This window comes from Schistocerca americana, chromosome 2 (genome assembly GCF_021461395.2).
Source record: "Schistocerca americana isolate TAMUIC-IGC-003095 chromosome 2, iqSchAmer2.1, whole genome shotgun sequence".
NCBI lineage: Eukaryota > Metazoa > Arthropoda > Insecta > Orthoptera > Acrididae > Schistocerca > Schistocerca americana.
In genome coordinates, this window is record NC_060120.1 from 412,992,034 (window position 1) to 413,012,288 (window position 20,255).

Consider the following 20,255-nt stretch of genomic DNA (forward strand, 5'->3'; position numbering starts at 1 on the left):
CGATGTATTCGTTCGATAGCATAGTTTTCCCTAGGCAAGACCCAGTGTAAAAATACGAATAATATTTACGAAACAACCAATTATACATCGACATAAATGCATATATATATATATATATATATATATATATATATATATATATATATATATATATATATATATACAAATAGTAAAACAATTACAATATATAAAGACACAGAAATGTCATATCTTGAGGTAACAAAACAAGGAAAAAATTATAGTGCAATAGATGGAAATAGGAGGATATGCACTTCCGGCGTTACAACTTGACCGTGATGTCATTTGAAGAGGTGATATAATGTACGCTTTCTTTTAACTTTCACATTTGTAGTCCAGAGAAATGATATACAATTATAATGGTGTGATAGTTCACAGAGCGAGCTCAAAACATGTCTGCTTCCTAACACATGCGACAACAAAGTGGCTCGTGTGCATCCTGTTGTGAAAGACTTTACAAAATCTCCAGGTTCAGGTTAGAATTATTATTCTTGCTGTTGTTTATATGTTCTTGTAATCTATTAATAACCTTGTAAAAAGTAGTACAATGTGAGCTATACAGTCTTTATTGATCTTTATGAGAATATGAATTTCTATGTTGTGTTGGCAATGGCACGTTTAATTTGACTAGGGCGTGTTTTACAGACTTCGTCAAACTAGTGAATTGCAGTTCTATAATTTTTAAGAATAATGAAATGACGTGAACAAGTACAGATCACAAGGGTCAGCACACAAGCCTGTGGGGTGGAAGGGCGGCGAGAGCATCTTTCGCACCTTCGATTATAACAATAACTTTATTTACATACATTTTCATCAGTTACCATATGACCCAAAATTAAGCAAATCTTTCTTCCACTTAAAAAACCACTAAAAAAACAAGAACAGTAAGGGCTTACAAAAATGTTTCAAATGGCTCTGAGCACCATGGGGCTTAACATCTGTGGTCATCAGTCCCCTAGAACTTAGAACTACTTATACGTAACTAACCTAAGGACATCACACACATCCATGCCCGAGGCAGGATTCGACCTGGGACCGTAGCGATCACGCGGTTCCAGACTGAAAGAGCTTACATCATATTATTTAAGAAATTGGTCACAAAGCGCAACTAAATTACTGATTATCCAGCAAAGGTTTAACTGACATGGAAACTGCTCGGAATCTAAGTACTGACAGCGATTCAAATAAGGTAAAATATTTTCAAAAAATGATCTACATTTACATCTACATGATTACTCTGCAATTCACATTTAAGTGCTTGGCAGAGAGTTCATCGAACCACAATCGTACTATCTCTCTACCATTCCACTTCCGAAGAGCGCGCGGGAAAAACGAACACCTAAACCTTTCTGTTCGAGCTCTGATTTCTCTTATTTGATTTTGATGATCATTCCTACCAATGTAGGCTGGGCTCAACAAAATATTTTCGAATTCGGAAGAGAAAGTTGGTAACTGAAATTTCGTAAATAGATCTCGCCGCGACGAAAAACGTCTTTGCTTTAATGACTTCCATCCCAACTCGCGTATCGTATCTGCCACACTCTCTTCCCTATTATGTGACAATACAAAACGAGCTGCCCTTTTTTGCACCCTATCGATGTCCTCCGTCAATCCCACCTGGTAAGGATCCCACACCGCGCAGCAATATTCTAAGAGAGGACGAACGAGTGTAGTGTAAGCTGTCTCTTTAGTGGACATGTTGCATCTTCTTAGTGTCCTGCCAATGAAATGCAACCTTTGGTCTACATGATACGTAGAATTTCTAATTATTCAGCGTTTGTTTAGCGACATATAATCTGTCTAGAACCATTTAAATGGATTATGTCTTTAAGAGAAATGCGCCATCGCACCTACTAGAATTATGAATTACCAAGCGCAACTTCCACATCAAGAAAATTCGTCCAGAACTATTTAAATAAACATTTAATATTTAAGAAAAATACGCCACAGCTCTCGTTCGAAGTATTAATTGCTAAACAGACCTTGACCAACAAGAAAATTTATCCACAACAGTTTAAATAAAATTTTGTATTTAACAAACGTACGCATCGTTGCTCTTTAAAATGAATTATTACTAAGCGTAAACTTGACCAACAAGAGAAATCATCCAGAAAACTTTAAATACAAATTTTGTATTTAAGAAGAATGTAGTACAGTGCTCATTCGAATTACTAATTAATAAGCGTTAACTTGCCACATGCCAAAACTGCCCAGAGTATTAATCTTAACAGCCGTACAAATAAAATCAAGTACGTTTAAGAAGTGAGACACAACACTGAATAAAATTAATAGTTGCAATTTTACACCTTCAGTCTTGAAATCGTAGCACATCGATAGGAGATCGCTTAGTCGCTGAGATAGCGACCGTTAGACTTACCGTCAATCACGACGGTGGAAAAGTGCAGGAAACGTTTTTCACGTTAACTCGGGGATGACAGGCCAATAGATCGTACTCAGCTACAACAGGTTCCAATTATAAATTAATAATTTTTAAATTACAAGATTCAACCATTTCAAATTGAGGGAATGAAAACCATTTCAGCTCCAAGGGAACCATAAATACCTTCCTAGACAAGTTTGTGCGAGCAGGATCTTTCCAATACTTAGCAATCCTCGGAATTAACATTATACTACAGGGGATGAGAATTTTTAAACAATAAGATCAGGCGAATAGATTAGTTACCGAATATTAACAGTGGCTACAAAACTTAGTGATGGATTAACAGGCTTATACAGAGACAGGAAGCACCCTAACTACCATTATATAGCGTTTCCACGACAAAAACATAGTCCGGCCTCGAAAAGATTGCCCGTATCAAGGGTAGGCTCATTACGTCACTAAGCAAATCAATGTCCTCAAGTTCGACTAGGACTTCAAAAGTAGCCTCCGAAAGACCTCTTTTACAAACACAAAACAGGCTTTTGTCAGACAAGCACCTCAACAGAATCGGAAGTCGGAATTGGCCACTTGTGATCCGGCTAAGTCTAGGATGGAAAGGCAGAACGTGAAGGCCGCCGGTCTTTCCTCCTGTACAGTGGTCATATCGGGTTACGAACACAACACGGAGGTCGCAACTGACCGACAGGAGCACAGCGCGTCTGCCCGGCTCGGCGCACGCGACCTCCTGCTTTGGTTGACGCTCCAGAGAGAACCTCTACGCAACGCGCGGACGTACCTCTGTCTGCAAGCGGCCTCACTTGCTTCGCCACTTCTCGTACCTGTAGCTCCTCCCGAGCTACAGCTCACTCCTTCCCGGCCGAACTCCCCCAAAAATCGCGAACCAACAGGAGAGCGATTCCTCCAATTAAGTGCCACGGCTCAGATAAGTCACATTAAGTTCTTTGTTGAGCATCGGGAATAATAAATTTGGAAAAATAGGTTGATGAATCAATTATGTTTTGGATGCAGTTTTTAACATCTCATTTTGCGTGTTAGATGTTCGGAAATTTCCGCTATAAACTTCTAGGACTTCTAGTGGGGAGTGCGTACATAATACACTACTGGCCATTAAAATTGCTACACCAAGAAGAAATACAGTTGATAAACGGGTATTCATTGGACAAATATATTATACTAGAACTGACATGTGATTACATTTTCACGCAATTTGGGTGCATAGATCCTGAGAAATCAGTACGCAGAACAACCACCTCTGGGCGTAATAACGGACTTGATGCTCCTGGGCATTGAGTCAAACAGAGCTTGAGTTGCGTGTACAGGTACAGCTGCCCATGCAGCTTCAGCACGATACCACTGTTCATCAAGAGTAATGACTGGCGTATTGTGACGACCCAGTTACTCGGCCACCATTGACCAGACGTTATCATTTGGTGAGAGATCTGGCGAATGTGCTGGCCAGGGCAGCAGTCGAATATTTTCTGTATCCAGAAAGGCCCGTACAGGAACTGCAACATGCGGTCGTGCATTATCCTGCTGAAATGTAGGGTTTCGCAGGGATCAAATGAAAGGTAGAGCCACGGGTAATGTAACGTCCACTGTTAAAAGTGTCGTCAATGCGAACAAGAGGTGACGGAGACGTGTATCCAATGGCACCTCATACCATCACGCCGGGTGATACGCCAGTATGGTGATGACGGATACACACTTTCAATGTACGTTCACCACGATGCCGCCAAACACGGATATGGCCATCATGATGCTGTAAACAGAACCTGGCTTCATCCGAGAAAAAGACGTTTTGCCATTCGTGCACCCAGGTTCGTCGTTGAGTACACCATCGCAGGCGCTCTTGTCTGTGATGCGGCGTCAAGGTTAACCGCAGCCATGGTCTCCGAGCTGATAATCCGTGCTGCTGTAAACGTCGTCGAACTGTTCGTGCAGATGATTATTGTCTTGCAAACGTTCCCAGCTGTTGACTCAGGATTCGAGACGTGGTTGCACGATGCGTTTCAGCCATGTGGATAAGATGCCTGTCGTCTCGACTGCTAGTGATACGAGGCAGTTGGGACCCAGCACGGAGTTCCGTATTACCCTCCTGAACCCACCGATTCCATATTCTGCTAATACTCATTGGATCCGGACCAACGCGAGCAGCAATGTCGCGATACGATAAACCGCAATCGCGTTAGGCTACAATGCGACCTTTATCAAAGTCGGAAACGTGATGGTACGCATTTCTCCTCCTTACACGAGGCATCACAACAACGTTTCCCCAGGCAACGCCGGTCAACTGCTGTTTGTGTATGTGTAGCCACCGACGCCAACCTTGTGTGTATGCTCTGAAAACCTGATCATTTGCATATCACAGCATCTTCTTCCAGTCGGTTAAATTTCGCTTCTGTAGCACGTCGTCTTCATGGTGTAGGAATTTTAATGGCCAGCAGTGTATTTTGATAGGAACGTTTGTTTGTAAACGTACCGTTTCCCTGCTAAAGCCGTTTGAAAACATGTTTGCTAGATAGATATTCAACAGGGTAGTCACTGTGAGGGTGGTTGAATTCGACTGTTGTCATTTGATGTCCATCCTACCTCTCTGACCTGATTCGAGTCTCATTTACGTGTCTGTGACTGTTGGAGCAACATGGTTGAGTGCACGTTTGCAGAACACGCCGTCATGATCCTTTTGAATGGCTAAGGAGTGTGTCAGAACCCTCCATTACATTGAAAATAATATAGCCAACTTAACGATATTCTTCGCATTGTGTAAAATTCGAAATAAATAAACACACAGATATCAATAGTAACAATCTGTGGGTGAAACATGGGAGTGCGATTCTAAGCATTGTTGTGAGATGAGGTCTGTCTGCGAGAGTGGAAGGTGTAGTGTCGGTCGAGAGATCGGAGACAGAGGACGTGTCATGCTGCCCTCACGTCGATGATGGCAGTCTTACCACACTCAAGGCTTGATTTCATTTATATAGCCAGGGGAGATTTAGATGACTTAACTACGCTTGAAGATGGAATTCAAGGTAAAATGCGCAAGCACAGCGTAAAGCGCAATTGCAAAATTAGGCTCGTGATTCAAGAAATGGCTCTTAGCTATATGGGACTTAACATCTGAGGTCATCAGTCCCCTAGACTTAGAACTACTTAAACGTAACTAAACTAAGGACATCACACACATTCATGCCCGAGGCAGGATTCGAATCTGCGATCGTAGCAGCAGCGCTGTTCCGGACTGAAGCGCCTAGAATCGCTCGGCCATAGCGCCGGCAGGCTCGTGATTGTTAGTCCCATGTTTTGCTTGTCACTTAAGGAAGCCTCCTTATCCTCCAAATAATAATAATTAAACTCCAAATCTAATTAATAAATATGCTGTGGTTATTTAATGTTAATGTAACTTTAAATTGAAATAATTTGTTAACTTGGCACTCAGCCATTATTGATACGTATGTCATTGTCTATTATAGCTCATGATGATTTCTGAAGTTTTAAATAGACTTAATGTATGAAATCCCTTCTCATAAGTTATTCAGTAGTTAACGGGACCCAAGCAAACTCCTTTTTATTAAATTGATCCTTAGTAACAAAATGCTTTAGCTGCTGCTGCATGCTGCTGCGAATTGCTGTAAACCACATGGAAAAAAGGAAGTCATCCAACGATGTGAGTGCAGACATAGGCCCAAAACAGAGACACTGACACACGACAACACGTAATTCCGTTGCACAAGCCAGATTCTGTACCACTTGTAAATTCTTATTCAGAAACGCAGTCAGATAGCTTACATATTCATTGTTAGAGGTTCATTTGTACCTGTAGTTTTTCATATTCATATACGCAGTTATATAGCTTATCCAAATGTTAGTTTTAACTTTTCGTTGCAACGATCCGTTAATGACACTGAAACTACAACACGCACACAGCGTTATGCAGGTTAGATTCCGATTATTGATAGCTCAGGTTGCTTATCGAGTCTATTTTCACAGACGAACATAGGCATATATTTGATGCATGTAAGTTACTATGGCAAAGCTAACGGCAGTGAAAGAACTGCTCGTCGCCTTTATAAAGATCGTTTTTCACCACTTCAGGCTCCGTCGCATATCCTTTCCGCCTCACTTTCCTTTAGAAGAGACCTTACGGCATCACTTTGAAGAGAACTCGTCAACAAGTAACCCATCAACGCATCCACGATCAATTTCTTTAGATATTATTGAGTGGGACTGTAAAACAAGTGATGTAAAGGGTCACGCCTAATGAAGTATTTGTAAATGTGGTCGCGTTACCAACATGTTTTCAAATGGTTTTAGCACGGAAACGGCATGATTCCGGACATGAGTTCCCATTCCCATTCAAAATATTGTCTAGTCACTCCTCACTACAGGAGATCTGAAAACTAGACAGTTTTCCAGCGGCTGTCTCCTAAGCTTTCGGGTGTCATATAAACTACCAAAATCTAATTTAATTTATAATTTAACATTATTGCATAGTTCGTAAGTTCCATAATTTGTTTTGTTGCTGGAAGTAAAATGGCTACTTCCATGTTGTTAACACTGGGAATTGGCTACGTGTAATATGTATTTTGTCTATTTCATAATTGATCTTTTTCGTGTAACAGCCTGTTTGTAAATTTGGTTGTAAACCTAGCATAATGAAAATGTTCGATAATCGGCAAAATCTTATTTAACAGATATAATATTTCTTCAACATAGTCCTTATGAAGTGAATACCGAAGTTATCCACCGAAATACAGCGTGTTTGACAAAAAACTCCCTAACTTTAATGTGTCCTAGAACCTATTCAAAGTGACATACACTATTCTAGTTTGTGGTGTTTGATTCATCAACTCACCAAGTTGGGCTCCCCTGCAGTTGACTGGTGTGCTTGACCTTGAGACTGCACCAGTACTCTTTTTTCCTCTGTTGCCTCAGTTCAGTCCAGGCGTGCGTGCAGTGCAGCGCAGAGCAGCTCAGCAAAAAGTGTACACCGCAAGAGAAAGCGCAGTGTTTACTTGGCTTGTGAAAACCAAGTCAGTTACAACAGTGCAACGTAATTTTTGACGTCAGTATGATGGTGACGGTTTCGTTAACGGACAAACGGCCAGGAGAGCGGTGTGCTAACCACATACCCCTCCATATCCACATCCAGTGACGCCTGTGGCCTGAGGATGGCACGGCGGCCGGTCGGTACCGTTGGGCCTTCCAAGACCTGTTCAGACGGATTTTAGTAGTAGTAGTAGTATGGTGGTGAACCACCTGCAGCAAAAACTTTCAAGGAAACTGGTAGCGCTTTAAAAGCAAAAACACTAGGTAGACCGAGAACTTCTGAAGATATTGCTGAACAGATTCATGTTTTGTATGTTCGGAGCCCGAAGAAGTCATTGTCAGACGTAGTCTACAATTAGGAGTACCTAAAGGTACTGTGTATCATGTTGTGCGTAAAAGACGTAAGTTCCGTGCCTACAAACTACAACTGTTAAATGAAATAAAACCTACTGATAAAACCGAAAAGTATGAGTTTGCTGTTGACTTTCTACACAGAATTGATGATGGTGTCCATTTTTTAAAAAAAGATTCTCTTTTCTGATGAGGCTACATTTCATGTCAGTGGAACAGTTAACGGTCATAACTGCAGAATTGGAGGGCAAAGCATCCACGAGAAGTTATTCAGTATCAACGTGACTCTTCCAAGGTTAATGTCTCGTACAATTTGATGGAAAACCGTGTGATTGGTCCTTTCATTTTTGTAGGAAAAACAATAAACGGGGAAGTTTACTGTGACATGTTGACAGAGTACGTCTTTCCCCAAATGGACGATATTGAGGCGGAAAAAGGGGCTTGTGTTTTTCCACCTCATTAAACTATGCGCGTGCGGCTCTTGACACAGGCTTTCCAGGAAAGTGGATAGGCAGGGCTGGCCACCACGAAGCCCAGACTTAACCCCACTGGACTTTTTCGTTTGGGGACACATAAAAAATATTGTGTTCAGTGAAAATATCAGAGACATCAGTCATTTACGGGAAAGAATCGTCGTGGCGGTTGGGGCAGCTACACTTGATATGTTGGTGAATATATGGCGAAATGTGGAATATTCTTTAGACATGTAATGGGCAACAAATAGATCCCAAGTTGACGTCTACTAATATTAAACAAAACTTGAAGGAATTCTCTTTCATAATATCTACTCGATGTAATTTTTCATTTATTTCCCCATTACATGTATACTTAAAACTAGGGAGTTCTTTTTCAAATACCCTGTATTTTAAGAACAGATTAAGTGGCGAGATCTATATCCCCTCGAGATTGTAAAACTAGACCAGAGAATTTTGATGAATCTGTTGGTACCATATCTATAATATTACGAGCAGTTATACCAAATTTGGACAGAATCGTAAGCGATGTATCTATCACATGTTTCAATCTTTGATTCAGCCAATCGTATTCTCGTTTCAAAATACCTCTGCACTATGTCTCCCAGCATCTCTCATCAGACCGATTTCTTCTGCTGTTATTTCTAGTGCCGCTGAAGGATTCAAAATGTCCTTAGTTGTTGTAAATTTATACTTAAAAATGATGGGATTAAATTTCATTCGTTTAATATGCTAAAGCTAACTACTTCATACACCACCATATCTGAAGTAAATGACTGTCATATTTTTACTTTATTCCATTGTAAAAAACCACTTCCATCCAAGGAGTCTGATGGCAGGACTTGTCACTGCACTCGCGTTCTGGAGGAAAGGCGTTAAAATTCCCGAGTGACCATCCACGTTTAGGTTTCCTGTGGTTACCCTGAATCGCTTAAGGCAGATCTCGGGTTGGTTCTTGTTTGAAAAGATGCAGCCGAATCCATTTCCCTCCTCCCACATATAACAACTTCATCGTTGGATCTTAATTCCTTTACTTGAATAAACCGCACTTTTTTGCCATACAAGTTATACCCAGATACCTCTTTCAATAGTGGAATAAAATTTTATTTTGGTCTTGCGGCAGATGAATCACAAACTTCCATTAATTGCAGGAGAGAAAGGAAGTTTTGCCAAGTGTCCAACAACTGTAAACATGAGAGTATTACTGTGTCTATTGTGGTGGATTTTTTGTAAATTCTGAGACTTTGTGTGTTCGTAGTGACATTTATGTTGCGGTTTAAGAAGTTGACGAATTTTTCACCCAGTATTCCAGATCACTGAGAGCTTCATTATGTAGTAACTTTTTTTCGAAATTGTCTTTAATTTTCTTAACAAGGTCCTCTGAATTTACAATTCCAAGCTTAGATTGAAATGTTGTGTTGGTTTTGATACGGAAATGTAATTATTTCGTAATTTTGTGGTTTGATGAGGTGTAGACTGGCACAAGAGGTCGTAAATATTGGCCTTTCTTGTGCAGTTTAGGGAGTTTACACAGTTTAGGAGCTACTGGGTTAATGTTGATCAAATAGGCCTACTTAGATTCAGGTCTTGATCTTGATGAAGTTTATACTTTCTCCGTTAAAGGTTCACCTTTTGGTGAGGATATGGCAGAAATTGAGTTTGATGAGTTGTTTCACTTTCTCAGCATAATTACTTTTGTCCATAATAAACAATGTATTATTTTTGACTGCTTTCGTGGGTATGTTATTATGAGCAATTTTCTTCTTGATGTTCTTCAGTTTATTTTGATCCATAGATCGTAATGTAGGATGATATTAATTTAACACATCCAATGTTTACTGCACTTAGCTATGAAAACCCATTTACTTGAAAATGAACTGTATCACTAATGTCTATTTGTAATTTTGCAGGGTGGTAGTGCTGGGATTTCTTGCGAGAAAGGTGAGTACTTCATAGAACCAATAAGTATAATAACAGAGACACACGGCTACTGCTACTATATACCGCATCATTTTCGGGGCACTGCAATATCTATGTGAGTGATCACATGCAGTATTATTCTTAGCCGCTCTCAGCACTGTCTAAGACTGAGACATTTTGTCGTAAAACATGGTGTCAGCTAACTGTAATAATAGCAAGGAAAACACAATTGCTACAAATTATCGACAACGCGAGTTTGTATCTATCACTGTGTGTAATAAGTATTATCATACTTTGTTTCAGTACATTGCGTTTCTAATGTACGGTATCATTTTCCATTGTAATGCCCTTATTTCCTAACGGACGTTGTTTTGCGAAATTTACAGCGCACCTTAGCGCTGGGACATCAGAGTGCTGATATAATTATAAATGAAGCCTTCTGTTACTAACACCATCTCTCTGAAATACTGAGTTTTCACGCAGTGGCAGGAGGAAAACTGCACTGTACGTCGAATCTCGGAACTATATTCTAAGAGAGACCTCTTGCATAACGACAGTGTAGGATAAGTATACGAATCTAAATGTTTCAGCCCCAGTAATATTTAGTAAACTGCGAACTCTTGAGCCCTTAAATATGATTTTTATCTTTACATCCAAAATTTCGTACACATGGACTGTAATCCATAGGTGCCTCCGTAAGCCGCCCTCCTCCTGTTAGCAGTAATAGGATGGGAAGGGCGTGTGTATGCTCTGTGCGGAAGATGGAGGATCTGGCCTCAGTTCGAGAAAAGCTGCAGATGCGGTCAGCTGTCAGCAGGCTGCAGCCACGAAGTGTAGCGTTGGAGGAAAACCTGGCGCGTCGCATGGGATACTTTAAGTGTCGCTTGTGTCAGCTGTCGTGGCACTTTGTAGCGTAACCGAAGTGGGGATCCGCCCTCGCCGCAGGTTGGTAACGCGTGGCTTGAGGTGGAAAGTCAATGTGGAAGCTGGCTGTCTGGGCTCACCCGTTCACCAAGTGAGTGGACAGGTGGACGCTCCGTAGCGTGTTCCGAGCAAGCACTCAGGGATAAGGTGTTTACTAGTTACCGGGTGCTCCAATTTTTGGGTCGTTCTGGTGTCCCTTAGGGGAATAGCGCCCAGAGCTGGAGACACATCAAAAGTGCATTCGGCATGTCTACTGGGAGGCCTCAGCAGAGATGTGGAGGAGGCCCTGCCTGTGGCAATTGAGCGGTACAGTGTATGTACCGAGCAAGTGGATTAGCTAACTTCGGAAAAATCTGATGAAACACAGACTGTTGCATTCCCGATTGAAAGTCAAAAATAAAACATGAAAAAACGCACCAATGATAGCAGGAGAACGTTAAAAATTCTGGCGTCTATTACAGATTGATCAATAATTCAAGAACAGTCTTTTAATCGCATTTATTATTGTTATAATACCGCCAACCGGTTTCAACCCGACGTAGGGGTCATCTTCTGGGCGTTTACACCATTGGTCGACTGCTGGTGATGTCACTCCTGTCTACACAACGTCTACATCACGTTTGTGATGCGGCCTTCCAGCAGACTTGCCGAATGCACTTTTGATTGATCTTCAGCTCTGGACGCTATTCCCCTAAGGGACACCAGAACGCCCCAAAGATTAGAGCACCCGATAACTGGTTCCCTGCCGTTATGTAGACAGGAGTGACACCACCAGCAATCGACCAATGGTGTAAACGCCCAGAAGATGACCCCTACGTCGGGTTGAAACCGGTTGGCAGTATTAAAACAATAATAAATGCGATTAAGACTGTTCTTGAATTATTGATTATTCATATTAATCGCTGCTTCTCTCCACAACCATGTTGTCCAAAAATATTACAGATTGATACTTCCACTTGCATATCACAGCAAAAGATCTTTTCTGAGAAACGGAAAAAATTCTGGTCCTACGTAAAATCGCTAAGCAGGTCGAAAGTTTCTATCCAGTCACTCGTTGATTAGTCTGGTATGGCCACAGAAGCAGATAAAAAGGGAGTTGAAGTTTTATATTTCGCGTTTACAAAATCACTTAAGCAGAATGGATGTGGAAACACATTGTCGTACGACAGAGGCACAGACCTCCGGGATGGAGGACACACGAGAGCCGTTCAATAAGTAATGCAACATATTTTTTTCCTGAAATGCCCTATGTTCGGAAATTAATAGTCTCATCACTCTGGTCGTCGAAGTTTGAGAATTGTGGCGACAGATCTTCTTCGGATTTTATTCGGTGTTATAACCAGTTTCGCAGTGTATCAGCCAACAGAGTAAGTGGATGCACAGAATCCCTAGCGGAATGCTTACTACTTTGTGAAGCAGGATAACATGGTAATTTTCCAAGACAGAATCCACGTCCAGAGAAACACTGTTTCGGCACTGTGTTGTGTCAAAGTTAGAGAGCGGTTTTTATATGGTGTGTGTCGGTGTTCAACATATTGCTGAGAAACCAAATTAGTGTGTCAAACTGTGCAACACCTTATAAAATATGTTAACGATTTGTAATCTGCAACTTGAATGCAGAGTGTTAAGCGGTAATGTAGGAATGATGCAAATGTTGAACTAAGACGGCTACGCGTTATTTCAGTCGATGGGTGGATTCGTACATTAAGGTCTCCCAGTCCCTTTATAGGAGAAGGAAGGACAATAATCATCCCAGCACACGTGGCACACCTTTAAATTGTGAAGGATGATAGCAGCTTGGAGACGTGGAGAAACAAACAAATCTATAGGCCTGTATCGCTGACGTTGGTCTGATATAGAATTTTGAAACATGTTTTTTTCCGTCGCGTGTTATGACGTTTATGGATATAGAAAATATCCTCCACAGGAACCAACATGTGTTCCGAAAATAAAAAATCTGTCTTGTCTCGAGAGGGAGCTGGAAGGAAACGTTGCTGTTACATATGGATCTTAGCTGAGCCGAATCTCTTGATGAGTGAAAGTAGCTGTGGGCCCCATTTAGAGCCCCGATGGGCTGCTATAGACAAGCTGAAAGTGGTGCAGAGTACTGAACACGGTGAGAATATTTTGAAGAAGCTAGGTAGAAATTCAAAGTACCTTGTTAACCAGCATGGAAGGCTCCTCAGACACTACCACTAAGCTTGACTTCCCATCAGTTTTTCATCTACTGCTCTGAGTGTACCTCGGTAGCGACCGTGGGTGTCGAGGCTAGCAAATCGGCCAAAGTTTGACATCCGGCGACGTGTGACACAGAGACAGTGTCGACTGGATACTGCCGTTCCCTACTCTATGCTGTACAGTGAAGTGCCCATATTTATATGGCTCGTAGACAACCACAGGGATGTTGCCAGAACAATCTGTGACTGACTAGCTCGGGCTAGTCACGTATGCAGTACGTTTTCATTATCATATTAGACTGCATCTGGAAACCCCCTCCCTGGATCTGCCCAACTTTTTGCTCGCTGCCGGCTACGTAGCTTTGTCTGTAAGTCTGTTGGTCACATGGCGCCACAAGTTCGTCTCTGGTTGTTATCACTGCCAAACATTGAGGCATGGTCTCCTAACCATAACCGGCTTCGGCGCTGCTCTGTCGGAACAATTCTGAAGAGTTCTAGTGAATATGTCTTGTGGGATTAATATTCGTAACAGATCGTCTGAAACCCAACCCGGTTTGTTCGTCCACGACACTCAGAAAGTAGAAGATACGGGCACCAAGCTGGATGCCGCGTTCCTTGGCTTAAGGAAGATGTTCAATAAAGTTCCGCACTGTCACCTCATGAACAAAATCAAGCGTACGTAATATAATACCAAGACAGTGTGTCATTCTCAACAGAGAAAAGTCTTCTGACGTAAGTAAGTGAAATAAGACCATCACTTTTCACGTTATATGTAAGACCTTGTCGATAAGGTTGCAGTTCCATGAAGCTTCTCGCTGATGATGCTGCATACAGAAAAATCGCAACGCTAGAAAACTGTAGCGAAGTGATGGAAGACCTGCAGAGGGTCGATGCTTGGTGCAGGGAGTAGCAATTCACTCTCAACAAAAAGCAAATATAAAGAATACCGATTACATACAGTTAGGGATCATTCCTAGATAGGACTGATAGAGGAAGTAGAAAAGGTCCAAAGAAGAGTAGCACGTTTTGTTACAGGTTCACTTGGTAAGCGCAATAACATCACGGAGATGCTGTCAGCTGCAAAGGCATGCTCTGCAAGAGAGTAATTCTGCATCACAATAAACTGTACTGTTAAAATTCCCAGAGCGTAAGTTCCTAGAAGTCATCCTATATGTTGCTTCCTTCTCCGTATATCTCGCAAAAAGGCCAAGAATATATAATTAGAGAGATTACAGCCCACGGGGTGGCTCACGAGCCGTTCTTCTTTCCGCAGACTAAACGCGACTGGAACAGGAAAGGAGGGCAGTGAAAGTGGTACATGAAGTAACCTGCATCTCAGACCATAAGGTGACTAACGGAGTGTTGGTGTCCTCATTACTGTTCGAGAGATTTTAATATCCGGCTCTGATGACCTTGATGTCACCGAGAAGGTGAAATAGTGATATTTTTCCTTCCAGTAGGGTAGTAGGATAAGTTCTTAGTTGACACATGGCACATAAAAATAGTGTCTGCAAATTTTCAGGCCTTTGAGTTCCTGAACACGATTTGCTGGTTCTTTACAATTCGCTGCAGAAGCGTCAGTTTGCACAATTAATAAATGTTTAATACATTTTATCTATCTGAACGTTGAGTGTAATGATAAACTCATTTTGCACAAAGCATAAAGCAGTATCAAAGCACTCTAATTAACCCACCTCTGTGCCGGACGAAGCGGCCGTGCGGTTAAAGGCGCTGCAGTCTGGAACCGCAAGACCGCTACGGTCGCAGGTTCGAATCCTGCCTCGGGCATGGATGTTTGTGATGTCCTTAGGTTAGTTAGGTTTAACTAGTTCTAAGTTCTAGGGGACTAATGACCTCAGCAGTTGAGTCCCGTAGTGCCCAGAGCCATTTGAACCATTTGAACCCACCTCTGTGGCCCTGTTTTAAAAGAAATAAGGTAGGAGCTTCAATAACAAAGTCACATTTAAAATTTAAAGTTCTTAATAGAAGCCCAGTCAGTCTCAGAACTAGATTACAGAGCATATGTGGGTTTGTGAAGTCCTTTCTAGCAGATGAGAAGGAAACCGAGAGGGAATATGATGGACTTGCTGAATCGTTCACACCTTAAATACACGTTCTCACGAACCACGTGTTTGTCTATGCAGTAGAACAATAATTCGGCCATCTTTTAACGTCTTTTTGCTGTAATACATAAGATCCACAGTGTTTTTGACCTATGTTGTTGCAGCCGAGGTGCCGGACATACCACGAGGCTACCATTATGTACCAGGCTACGCTCTAATCAAACTTCACCGCACTTACAAGAAGTGGCTGGAAGCCAAGAAGACCTGCGAGGAAGAGGGAGCTCAGCTGGCAGTACCACCAGATCGCTACGCCTATGACGGCCTGAAGCAGATCTTCCCCAAAGAGAAGGGCATATGGTACGCCTTCCTCGGAATCACCGATCAAGCCAGCGAAGGAGTATTCGTTGGGCTGGATGGTAACATGCCTACGATTTTAGTTGGTATATTTTGGTTTCTGTGGAGTTTACAAACGCTATTTACATCAAATGTGGAAAGAAGTGTGCAGATTGCTAATTATTTGTATGCATACATATGTGAAATTGAACCCTTAAATTATTCGTATATTAGATCTTAATGACACAAGTGAAAATAATATCTCACACTTTGAATGATGGTTGTTAACTCCACGTTTTCATTTCGACCAAGTAGCAGATCTTTGCCATCTTTCGTGGGGGTCTGCAATTATCAGTCACTGAAGCAGTTTTACGTCCTTGATTAGTCAGTTGACATTAGACAAATGGAAATCATTCGCGAATTTTCGCCCATTGGTCTTCCTTGTTTGAAAGAGACTTCGCCATTACTGAGCTGGATTCGCTTCTGTGTTATTCTGGATCGGTTGAATGCTTGTTAGGTGGAGTCGTGTTTGGAGGGAAAATTGCATTTTTCTGACGGAGATCCGTACTACGGTGCAGATTCTATAATAAATTTGCCTGCTTTGAGGCAGGTACAGTGACCGCGGAAGCCAAAGGAACGGACAAGTTGGACAGATATCTGTGTATATGAGCAAGCAGAAATCCCCACGACACAATCCTACTCGTCTACAGTAGCAGTTCCAAACAGCTGCAGGAGTGCAAGTGTCAACACAAACGATGCTAAATAGGCTCCATGAGCAAGAATTGAATGCCGGAACACTTCTCAAGGCTCCCCCTCTGCATCTGGCTTGGAAACAAGCTCGTGTCACGTGGGCACGAAACCGCTGTTTGTAGAATTGGCAGCAATGATATACAACTCTCTTTTCTGATGAGACCCTTATCAGTCTCCACTCTGAAAATACTGATATTCGTGTATGGAGGCAACGAGGACAGCATTTACACCCTGTGTCGTAGAACGTCACCCTTATCAAGATAGTTCAGATAGGTTTTCGCTGGATTCAAATGGTTCAAATGGCTCTGAGCACTATGGGACTTAACATCTGTGGTCATCAGTCCCCTAGAACTTAGAACTACTTAAACCTAACTAACCTAAGGACATCACACACATCCATGCCCGAGGCAGGATTCGAACCTGCGACCGTAGCAGTCGCAGATTCGAATCCTGCCTCGGGCATGGATGTGTGTGATGTCCTTAGGTTAGTTAGGTTTAAGTAGTTCTAAGTTCTAGGGGACTGATGACCACAGATGTTAAGTCCCATAGTGCTCAGAGCCGTTTGAACCATTTTTTATTAGTATTGAGCCGCTTGTGTGTGTCATGTGGCTAGGCTCCATCTCGTTGAAACTGGTACGATCTTTTCACAGTGCAGAGTCAACCAGAATCAGTTAATGAACTCCAATAAGTCAGTGATAACGAATGCTGTTTCTTTGCCATTAATTTTCAAATGTTGATACAGCTACGTGAACGCACGCTGTTATGCTGATTGCTGTTTGCCAAACACTATCCTACGTAACCTCTGTTAGTATTGCGGTGATACGTGTGAATGTTGAATGTCAGTTAGGATTTAGATACACACCCGAATGATTCAACCATTTTTCTATACCAGACCTAGGATTGCAAGTTTTAGTAGACACCTCGCCCCCACCCCCACCCCACGCCACCTCGCCGCCGATGGACGCTGTATAAAGAACGCCGACGCATGTTCAATGTAGTCCATTGCCTTCACTAACCAATACAATCTGTGCAGTATGCAAGTACTAGATAAGCAGACCAATTTCTTCCTCCGCGTTGAATTTATGAAAGCGTGTGTGTGTGTGTGTGTGTGTGTGTGTGTGTGTGTGTGTGTGAGAGAGAGAGAGAGAGAGAGAGAGAGAGAGAGAGAGAGAGAGAGAGAGAAAGAGAGAGAGAGAGAGAGAGAGAGAGAGATTCTGTTTCTGTTTAAAGTAACGAGTCAGATAGCGTTTCCAAATTGTTACACTGAAGTATTAGACGCACACGTTTTGCATGCCATAATATCATGGCTCTATTATCACGACTTCCGGCAGTATCCAATGTTTTCTTTTTAATAGACATAGCCCTTTCATCTTCTCCTTGCGTGTGTGGGGTGGTGTTGTGGTTAAGACACTGGACTCGTATTTGGAAGCCGGGTGGTTTGAGGATCCATGTCATAGACTGCGCGGTCCCTCCTGCCAGAGGTTCGGGCCCTCCCTCGGGCACGGGTGTGTGTGTTGTTCTTAGCATAAGTTAGATTAAGTAGTGTGCAGATCTAGGGACCGATGACCTCAGCAGTTTGTCCCTTAGGAATTCCCCCACATTTGAACATTTCGCATTTGGGAGGAGTTGGGTTCAAATTCTAGTAAGACTTCCCAGATGTAGGCTCTAGTGTTTCTAGTAATCATTCGAGAGAAATGCTGGGCTGATACCACTGAAACAGATATGGCTGAATTTCTGACCTGTGTGAACCATAAATTAGGGCGATTTACAAACAACAACTCAAGTACACATGTTATTCCAAAACCGTTATCGTGGAAGTAGGGGCCAGGAGGTACTGGTGAAATAACACACACTGCTAAGGTTATCTTTTTATTTTAAAAGGCTTTCTCAGTAATAAATTTTTAAGTCTGGCATTAAAAGAAACCATTTCAAAACAATTTCGAATAGCTGACAAATTTTATTTATGAAAGGAGATTGCCAGGTGTGACGTTAACAACTCCCCAATAGTAAGATTTTAAACTTGTTGTATCTATAAGAGAGCAATTCCTTCAAAGAAGCACCTTTAAGTAGCTAGTTTGTACTAAAGCTAAAATAGTTGTCTCTCGCCAGTTACGTAACTTATATTACACCTATCAGTTGTTACATGATAAATGTGAATAAGCCAGCACACAAACCTTCGCATTAAAGGCAGTTCCCAAAAAAATTTTCCTTTGCTTGCTGAGGGAGTGACACGTGTAAGGGCCCAAATTACAAAAGGCAGAGTAGTTACTGGTGGTCTACAGCAGATCAGTCCCAAAACTTCCATTACAAGCCACCACCTCCCGGAGTTACCCAAAACCAGAAGATGTAGCAAGGTCGGTGCCTGCACAGACTCTGAACCACAGAGACACGCGACACCGACCCTAAATCACCCAATCGAGGTGTCAATGAAACGGCCCGACCAAGAACCAATTACCATGTTCCCGCGGACAGGCAAACGAAATCTGTGGTCGGACGACCCCAATAAAACCACTGGTGAAATAGAACTTGAAAACCTTCTCTAACTCTGTTACATAACAACAGTACTTAACTTCTCTCACTCAACCACAACGCCGGGAACACGTTGCACTTCCAAATGCTCGTCAGAGCCAACCGCTGCCAGTGGTTTCAACGGCCGATAAGAAGACATACGGTCCCACGCGCTGATCTCCTCCACCACGGATACTAAGCTTCATAAGCCACGTACATGCGGGTAAGGCAGACTTAGTCCCTGACAGCCAAGAGGTCGGGAAAATCACATGGCGAGCAGTTGACCAACAACAGGGCCCCGCTCGCGCCACCACCTCTCTCGGTCCCGCCCAGTACATACTGCCTAGATCGTCACGCAACCGTACACTTGATCCAAAAAGCGCGCCAAACCGAAAGCGCCACCGCAAACACTAGACACGAAGCGAAAGCACTCTGCATGGCGCGCTTTTCGAAGAGCCGGGCGCAACTACGGCTCGCTGTGTATCTGTAATAAATAGTAGCTGTGTTGAAAGCGTTGTTGACTAGCGATAACAACTAATACTCCATCGCTCCAGATTCATTTTGAAATACGAGGGGTACTGATAACGACAATGGACATAATAGATATACTGTGACAGGTGTTAATCCCGGCACCGTTGTTAAGCTTTCTGGAGAGTCTATTGAACACGCTGTACAACCAACAATACAAACAATTCCTACCACAGAATGAATATTGTGAAATCATTCTCCATGTAGTATTATTCTCAAAAACTGACTGAACATAGGCAAACGAATTTATTTCTGAATTCGTAAATATGTCCGTAGCAGAAACGTCAGCTCTGAAAATGTGGCTGAACAAAGGTGCTTTGTTAAGTGTAGGATATTCGTTTCCAAACAGCAATTGAAAATTATGCACTCCTAACATCTTACTCAAATCATATGCGTCGAATTATTTACAAATGCAGACACCGTCTTGATACCTTCCAAGAAATTCTTCAGAGTGTGCGTGGCATGGCCAGTCTGTTAGGAACGTTCTTCCCACTGGTTCGAGAATATCGATGGCAGGAATATAATTTCGTTAAGACTCTACAAAGTTCACTTAAATCCACACATATGCAGACTGATCAAGGAGGTACGGCGTGTGAACTTTCTGTCTCACTCAGTACTTCACCGCTTCACTAATAGCGGCCTCCCAATCCGATGATGTGGAGAAAGAAGCACTGGCGGTACTTCTGTGCAGACTGCGGCGTTACGTGGGCCACATCCAGTGCTCTGCAGTGGTCTTAAGTCTGACGTACTGAGCTTAACAAGT

General features: G+C 42.3%; 1 protein-coding gene across 1 annotated transcript in view; it reads left to right on the forward strand.

The window, feature by feature from the left end:
* Positions 1 to 20,255, forward strand: part of LOC124594061 (macrophage mannose receptor 1-like) — an 82,554-nt gene that overhangs the window by 39,400 nt on the left and 22,899 nt on the right. Inside the window, exons 3-4 of the mRNA XM_047132411.1 lie at positions 10,200 to 10,230; positions 15,538 to 15,789. Of these exons, the coding sequence (XP_046988367.1) occupies positions 10,200 to 10,230; positions 15,538 to 15,789 (283 nt within the window). The remainder of the gene's footprint in view (positions 1 to 10,199; positions 10,231 to 15,537; positions 15,790 to 20,255) is intronic.